Source organism: Bombus pyrosoma, linkage group LG17 (genome assembly GCF_014825855.1).
Source record: "Bombus pyrosoma isolate SC7728 linkage group LG17, ASM1482585v1, whole genome shotgun sequence".
Taxonomy (NCBI): Eukaryota; Metazoa; Arthropoda; class Insecta; order Hymenoptera; family Apidae; genus Bombus; species Bombus pyrosoma.
In genome coordinates, this window is record NC_057786.1 from 5,857,223 (window position 1) to 5,865,779 (window position 8,557).

At 37.4% G+C, this 8,557-nt stretch overlaps 1 protein-coding gene across 5 annotated transcripts; it reads left to right on the forward strand.

Moving 5' to 3' along the window:
- Nucleotides 1–6,573: 6,573 nt before the first annotated feature.
- LOC122577144 lies at nucleotides 6,574–8,182 on the forward strand. Of its 5 annotated transcripts, none has more exons than XM_043748280.1 (4): nucleotides 6,574–6,918; nucleotides 7,008–7,140; nucleotides 7,368–7,441; nucleotides 7,521–7,660. In XM_043748280.1, exons 1-3 carry the CDS (start codon nucleotides 6,706–6,708, stop codon nucleotides 7,394–7,396), a joined length of 375 nt encoding a protein of 124 aa, XP_043604215.1. In that variant the 5' UTR covers nucleotides 6,574–6,705; the 3' UTR covers nucleotides 7,397–7,441; nucleotides 7,521–7,660. The 5 variants fall into 5 exon arrangements, with proteins under 5 accessions (XP_043604215.1, XP_043604213.1, XP_043604217.1 ...); XM_043748282.1 differs by lacking the exon at nucleotides 6,574–6,918 and adding an exon at nucleotides 7,941–8,182 and having other exon boundaries at nucleotides 6,932–7,140; nucleotides 7,521–7,645; XM_043748283.1 differs by lacking the exon at nucleotides 6,574–6,918 and adding an exon at nucleotides 7,939–8,026 and having other exon boundaries at nucleotides 6,932–7,140; nucleotides 7,521–7,641.
- Nucleotides 8,183–8,557: the final 375 nt, after the last annotated feature.

Below are 8,557 nucleotides of genomic sequence, written 5' to 3' on the forward strand. Positions count from 1 at the left end.
TCCGGCTCAGTCCGTAGCATCTAGAACTTTGTATGGTTCTGCCACGACCGCTAGGGGATACCTAGTTCTCTCTAATGGTTTGGTAGAGCAGGTCTTGTGCTCGTCTTGACCGTCCCAAGTTGGTCTGGAGGATGCGCATTTTCTCAATCACTTAATGTCATTGCTTCCATGGCTTCCTCCGTGCTAGCCTCCTTGCTCGCGGGCTTAGGGTCGGTTCCCTGTGGCGGCGAACCTCTTCCGTTGCCACTTGCGGCCGTGGATCAGCGGGTGGTTCCTCTTGTTTCCTCCTTCGAGGAAGAAGAAATCCTATGTACCGATGGTGCTCTGAGCGCCTCGCAAAGCAGACATTTCGGGTTCGCGGCTGTGTATGCTCTGGCTTGGTGTCCCGAGTCACCGCATCTGTAACACAAATGTCCCCTGTCCTCCTTGGAGGTACACGTCTTGCTTATGTGCCCAGACTCTAGGCACCTGTAGCACTCTTCGCTCGATGGCTTCGACCTTCGCTATTGACCGGCCTCTGGGGACCTTGCCAGCCTGGGCCAGTTTCCTCACTGCACCGGCCGGGCCTCGTATCCACACGGATCCAAGGCCATTTCGAGCGAAGCGAATCTCTCCCAATCGGACGTTCTCCGCCTTGCAGCCGCTCTCCTTCGCCAGGGTGTTTCTGATTTCTACCCTGGTCACCCTTGCTTCCGCAGCTCGGAACGAGGATGCCGCCACGCGGACCTTGCTTAAATCCAGGGTCCGTGTCAGCCGTGCTGCAAGCGCAGCGGCCTTCTCCCTTTTCTGTTCCTCGGGGACTTCCAGGACGACGCCTCCTGTTATGGTTTTGCGCATCCTTACCGCGTTGATGCCGACCTCGGCCAGAGAGACGCTGTCCTTGGCCGCGGCCAACACTTCCGCATAGGATTGGCTCGATCTATCCTTCAGCGTAGTTGTTATCGCATACTTCGTGCAGAATGTGAGGGGGGGGCAGTTTGTCTCCCCCTCTTCACGCGTTCTCCGATCCTCCCTCTGGGGCTTTCTTCGGGTTCTTCGCCCTTGTCCTGGGAGTTATCTTCGCCGGTTGCTTCTCCGCTGGCTCATTTTTCTTCTTCCTTCTTCTTACGACCGTCTGTCATTCCACGGTGGTCGCTTGTCCTCCCTTGGTCGCTGGTGTGTTTGGGGCTCCAGGCTCCACCCTTCTCATGGTCTCGTCGGGGACGACCTCCTTTTCTATTATTCTCTCAATATTTTGGAAGCGTTCTTCCATCCGTTGGACCAGCGAGGGGCCTAGCTCCTCCATTTTGTGTTCGACCGCGTCGATGCGCGCTGTCTCGCTGCTCTTCTCCGCCGTAGAGCGCGAGGCCAGCTCTTTTCGGAGCGCCCCGTTTTCCGCCTCTAATGCCGCTATGCGTCCTTCCATTATCGCGAAGGCGCCAGAGGCGGGGTCCGTCCTTCTCATCATCTCTGTTGCACCAGCGGCTATGGACCTCGCGCTTCTCTCAGCGCCTTCACATGTGTGCCCCTAAGGTTGCGGGATGTCTCGGCAACCTTGGTGACTTCGGAGGCTCGACGGATTCAATTCCAGTCGTAGCCAGTCGTCGCCGTCGCCAGTTGAAGGGTCGTGATGCCTATGAACTTTCCGATGGCCACATCACTTCTTCTCTATAGCATGGTATTGTCGCTATTTGGCGCGTTTCGTTCCTGGACTACCAGTGGACTCGTCAGTAAGACTATATCCGGTAATCCCTGCCTTAGACGCAGAGGGAGTCTCGCTAGATGAGATGTTTGTATCGTGGCACCGTGTATTCGTCCGCTAGCGAGAAAGACAGACTCGCTGTTGCCGTAGTGGCCCTCTGGTGTTGGCGGTTAGCGGCCGGATCGCCCGGGGGGAGGTGTTACGACCGCGTTGACGCCCTCTACCTGTTGGCGTCCGTTGCTACCAATCCGCCACAATACGTATTGGTAAAAGGTTGATAAGTTTTCGCAAACCAGTTGGTTATTTGATTCATTTTAATCATTCTAGAACAAGATAATCATTTTAGATCAGGACAGTGTAAATAGTAAGAAATGTATCTCTACGAACCATTTATTACATATGTGGGATAGTGTGACATCAGGGAAGGATGTGGCGTGAGGGGTAATTGTTTATTAGCGTTGTCAAGATATGTTAACGTTGTCAAGAAGTGTTGTGAGCGTTACCAACGTATAATAAGGGAAAAAAGTGAGCATGGACAACGTTGTAACGAGATTTGAGAGAGTCAGAGCTGAATGAGTCAGAGTTGAATTTACCGTTGTCGTGTGAAGATCGTTGTGTTGTTGTGTCGTAGAAGTAGTGAGTAACGAATACGTGAAACGGGGTATTATATTCGATTTCGTGTGAGTGCAAACGATATTGTATAAATCATACTGTTACCTACAAACTAATAATATACCATTCCTACAATATAAAATCTTTATAACGTAAAATCGTCGTATGATATGTCGTTTTTGCGAAAATCGAGTTTGAAAATTTATTAAGTGTATTTTAACATTGCTGATTCCAGACTAGGTAGAAGTAAATAATCAGATTATCCTACACATGACAATAAGTCGGAAATGTAAAATAAAATTTATTCACAAGACAGTCTGTTTCCGAGGAAAATAAATTTGCAAATCTATCACACGTGTACACTAGGACAATTCTTAGTTAAACATGTTCAAATTCTATTTTGTTGAAAATTAAGCGGAAAAACTAATGGACAAATTTTATATCACACTTTTAATTTATTTTCGCATGCAAAATAACTTTCCTCTGATTGCCACTCGCTAATTAGCTAAATACAACTACACTCGACAAATATTCGAACTCGTTATTCTTGAAAACTAAGCCTCGCACGTGAGAATTTTATTTTGTTTCCTGCTAGATTTTTCCATCACCTCCGTATGATACAATTACAGAATTGTTTTCACAAACCAAATAGGTTAAAAGATTTACTTATTATGAAAATGCCTATAAACATTTATTACAGTTAATAAAATCATAAGAATTTTAAAAAGATGATAATGTAGTGATCACGATCTGTTATATCTGAGGTCATTGTTGATAATGTTATACGTTATAACGAAATACTATATAACGTTATACGTTATATCGTAATACCACATAACGTTATACGCTATAACGTAATACCACATGACGTTATACGTCATAACGTAATACTATATAACGTTATACGTTATATCGTAATAGCACATAACGTTATACGTTATAACGTAATACTCTATAACGTTATGCGTTATAACGTAGTACTGTATAATGTTACACGTTATATCGCCATACTATATAACGTTATACGTTATAACGTCATGCTATATAATGTCATACGTTATAACGTTATACTATATAACGTAATACGTTAGGACGTTATACTATGTTACGTTTTGACTTATATATTTTTAAATTTTGATTGTCGTCAATTTAATCGACAAGGAAAGTAAACGATAATAATTGAAATATAAATTTAAACTTCCGATTAATACGGTAGTTGCTGCCACCAGAAATAGTCTATGGACTATTTCGACAATATTTTTGTTTTTTATTTTTATTTAAATTTCTTTTGTGTCGGTCTATATTTCTATATTTCTATATATTCTTTCTTTCTCTCCTTTTTGATATTATATATATATATATATTTATATTATATATATACAGTTTAAATTTATATTTCAATTATAATATATTATATATATATTATATTATATATATTATATTATATTATATATATATTATATTATATTATATATTATATATTATATATTATATATATATATAATATATTATAATTGAAATATAAATTTAAACTGTATATATATAATGTAAATGTATATATATATATAATATCAAAAAGGAGAGAAAGAAAGAATATATAGAAATATAGAAATATAGACCGACACAAAAGAAATTTAAATAAAAATAAAAAACAAAAATATTGTCGATATATTATATATATATTATATATATATAATAACATATATATATATATATATATAATATATATTATAATATATATATATAATATGTTACTACTATTGAAGGAGGTGGATATGTTGCGAGTGCTTTTATAACTTATGATTACAAGTTAACAACTTGGCGACTCTTCGTGACAACTCGGATGAAACCTCAAGACTAAGCGACGCCCTTTCTGGCGCACGTATCACTTCGAGTATTTCGCCTTGTTGCACTTAGCTTCGCACCCTTCGTGTCAACTCGAACGAAATCTCGAAATTAGCGACGCCCTTTTCTGGCGCACGTGTCGCCTCGAGTATTTCGTCTTATTGCACTTAGCGATAGTTTACAAATTATTCCCAGGGGTCGTGTCTTAGTGGTCTATTTATCAACTTGGAAATTCATAGGTAGCGTTAACTAGCGTTTAATGGGACTGAAAAATATATTCCACGTTTCGGCTAACCTGCTATGGGCAGGAATACGAGCACGGGAGAGGATTAAAGTCGTTCGGAATAAATAATTGGTATTTCCGCAGGGATTTATTTCGTGCGGCTGGGTTTATTCAAATTTGACTCGATTGTAACTGTTATAGTGTCGATTATAAATGTTGTAATATATAAATATGCATATGTAAATATAGTAAATACTCGGATCTCTATTCGGATAAATTTTACAAGTGTTGGTGGGACAAAGTTCGTTAGATTAATTTCGTTATTGACAGAATCTATCTCTACTAATAGTATCTTTGAATTCGTTTAGCGTAGATACAGTATACATTTAGTAGATGTATTTTCCGTGTGATATGATTTATTTTATTTAATTTTGTTACGCCTGGTCTCATCTCTTTTAATTTCAGCAGAGATCAATCGTTAAACTAGTGTTCAGCTTGCTTTTTACTAAGGAGACTATTGTCTCTATGATTCCTTCTTGCTTTTAGTATTTAATACGATCAAAATGAATTCAATGTTCTTCTCTGTGTGAGACCTGTGGGGTTTCGCAAGCCTTGCCCAAAGATGAGCTATATATGCTAACAGTGCGAGAGGAGCGCGAAAATCCGTAAGTGTTTTCAAAATTTGAAAACACCGTAGTCATAGGTTAACACAGCGAATAATTACTTTAATTTAATTAGAAATTTAAAAATGATTATTTTATTCTAGGCAATTCATGGAGTCGCGAGCAAGAACGAATATATCTATTGGCGATGGTGTTCTCTGTGGACAACAAGTGTGGCTTCGTAGGTCTCGCCCAAAGATGAGGTATATGCTAACAGTGGGAAGAGAAACACGAAAACCATAGGTGTTTTCTGTGATTGAAAACACCGTAATCACTAGTTGATACAGCGAACGGTTATTGTGAATTCAATATGTTTCAAATAAAATCCACGTAAATTGTATTCTTGATATTTTATTTGTCAACTATAATTGCCGACGGATATCTTTGTTCAGATACTAAACATTGCACGACTGCGAAGTTAAAAGAGAAGAGGATATACAGATTTAAAATTTTACCTCAGATACATGCAGAGTCAATTATGTTCTATTATACAATTCGGTGGTTAATCGAACTTTGACACTTATTTCGTTGAACAATCTTCGGTGTTAACACTTACAAATTTTGTTTGAGGCAATTATTCTAGAGACAATCGATTTTGATCGAGACAATTATTTAAACTGACAGAATGACGATGTAAACATTTTGATTGACAAGATGGTAACCCGCTTGTTAATACTTATAAAACTTTTACTAACTTGTTTTTGATCGAGACAATTATTTACGAGACAACTTGACGGAGTGACGGTATAAACACTTTGATTCTCGAATGATAACTGTAGTTAACACTTACAATTTTGATTGAAACAATTATTTGAGAGACTGACAGAGTAACGGTATAAACACTTCGAATAATATAATGGTAACTAAGAACTTTTACTCGTTGTCTACACATATAAATTTTGATTGTAAAAATTATTTGTGAATCAAACTGACAGAGTGACGGTGTAAACACTTCGGACAATCAACTGGTAACTAAGAAAAACAAGAAACTAGAAAACTTTTTACTTGTAATTAACACTTACAAATTTTGATTGGAACAATTATTTGAAAATCAAACTGACAGAGTGACGGTGTAAACACTTTGAATAATCAACTGTAACTAAGAAACTTTTTCTATGTTACTAGGCTTATTTATAACTAAATCCCCCACGGGGCGGTAGTCACATGACAGTTGGCTCTTGTGGGAATCGCAATGCTGCAGTTTTGGGGTGTCTGCCAGCGTACGTGAGAGAACGTGGATTTTGGTGATCGCTGATGTCTTGATTTCTCATATTCCTTTTCTTGATGCTGATGGGAACATTCAAAGTACGTGATAAAATGTGGATATTGCTCTGGTTTCGTCTGTTGCTGCAATTGCGTCTGCGATGCTTCTAGAACCTTTCCTGCTGATGCCTGTGGGAACGTTCAAGGCACGTGGCAATGTGTCCTTGTTGAAGATGCGTCTGGGGGCTAAGGAACTTTCCGTGCTGATGCCGATGGCTGCATTTTAGCCACGTGTATTGTTATCAGGGGTGCCTGTGGAAGCTTCCTCGTAAGTTTTAGTGGAGGTGGTAATGGGACTTCTATTGTTCTGTGGAGCTGCTGCACGTGTAGCACGTGTTGTTTTCGTGTGTCTCCCATAAGGTATTTTGTTTAATAGTAAGTTTAGATATATGTATTTTCCATAAAAATGATGTAAAGTGATGCGTGTTTGTGCGTGGTTAATGCGTAGTTTTGGCGGTTATGTTCGATATTGTAAATCGAATAAATTATTCTTAGTGTTGGTTTTTATTTATTTTATTTTATTTAAGTTTCCTCGATATTTTAGTTTGTTGGGGTTTTTATGTTTTCTTCTGTGGGTGCAGGTTATGTTGGTTATGGACATGGAACTACCTGCATTTGTCCAACCTGTACAAGTATGTATTATTTTATTTATTTTAACTTTGTCCTCTTTACTATGGTCTTTCGTCCGTTTGTCTGCCTGGTCTTGTATGTATTGTTTTAGCACGAGAGGAGGAGAGATTCCAAAAATGTGTGGATGGCTCGTGAAGACGATACAGATGACTGTGCGAAGGCTCACTTCCCTGAGGAGACTTCTGCCGGAGTCCTGGATGTTCTCCTGTGTCGCCGCTCTTTTGGTCTGAGCAATCTTCTCTACTGTATGCTCCCAGTATATGGAGAGACTTCGTGAAATGTGTCTTGACGTTCTGTGTGTTTATGTTGTTTGACAATAGTGTCGTGCTTAGGTTATTCGATGGTGTAATTTTATAATTTTATATTCCGTTGTATATAAGATATATTTTGCTCATTTGATTAATATTTCCATGTAATTGTTGCCTCCGATGTTTATTATTTTCCGATGTAGGTTTTGGTGATTATGATTTTAAATGGTGAATACGGAGGTGTCTTCGTCAAAGGTTCCTTATGCAGATTGTCCCAGTGCGTACTTTGTTTTGTTTTATTATTTTTAATTTGTCTTGTGTCATTCATCTTTTATTTACTATATGTGTTGTTTCAGCGCAAGAGGAAGACGGGTTCCAAAATGTGTGAGTGGTCCCAGAAGGCTTAGTCAACGTGTGAAGTGTCGTGGGCAAGAACGAAGAATCGTGTGACATTTGTGTTGATTATGTTCGATGCTGATTTATATATATATATATATATATAATCAAATATAGTCAAATATAATCAATATATAGATCAAACAACTAATAATCAAACAAACACAATGAAATAAATATACGAAACTACCTTGCGAATATTACATTACAGAATATTCAACTAAACTGACTGAAGATTTAACCAACAAAATAATATATATATATATTAATATATATATAATAATATAATAATATAATAATATAATAATATATAATATATAATAATATAATAATATATAATATATAATAATATAATAATATATAATAATATAATAATATATATATATATATATATATATTATTTTGTTGGTTAAATCTTCAGTCAGTTTAGTTGAATATTCTGTAATGTAATATTCGCAAGGTAGTTTCGTATATTTATTTCATTGTGTTTGTTTGATTATTAGTTGTTTGATCTTATAATAATAAATATATATATATATTTATTTATTTTACAATGTAAAATTTCTTTGAGTTTATCTAAATGTTAATTAGTTTTAATAATGTGATATCGTGCATTTTATTTCTTTTACATCTGTTAGGTTGTGTATATATATCTATATGTGTATATGTCTCATGATGTAACTTCATATGGAATTCTTTTAATATTAAAATGTTAGTTAATCTTAATAATGTAATTTCTTGTATTGTATTTTTATTTATTAGATTATTGCTTGTTTGGTTTAACAATATAAAACACACACATATATATGTCGGAGATGAAAGAACACCGGAGCCTTCCTTGGGAACCTTGGGAAAACCCCGTAATATTACAATTTATATCCTACCGTAACCGTAATTAAACAATTATCATTTAACCTGAGTGTACTTATTTGGGATCCGTGACAATGAACTTGGGATCGTGGCGACAACCAGTCGCCAGCGTAGCCGCGGTCAAGGG

Coding starts and splice junctions, on each gene's coding strand:
- LOC122577144 (XM_043748278.1), top strand. CDS start 6,706: ATGCGTGTTTGTGCGTGGTTAATGCGTAGTTTTGGCGGTTATGTTCGA. Junction 6,919..7,007: donor CATTTGTCCAACCTGTACAA/GTATGTATTATT, acceptor GTATTGTTTTAG/CACGAGAGGAGGAGAGATTC. Junction 7,141..7,367: donor CCTGTGTCGCCGCTCTTTTG/GTCTGAGCAATC, acceptor TTTCCGATGTAG/GTTTTGGTGATTATGATTTT.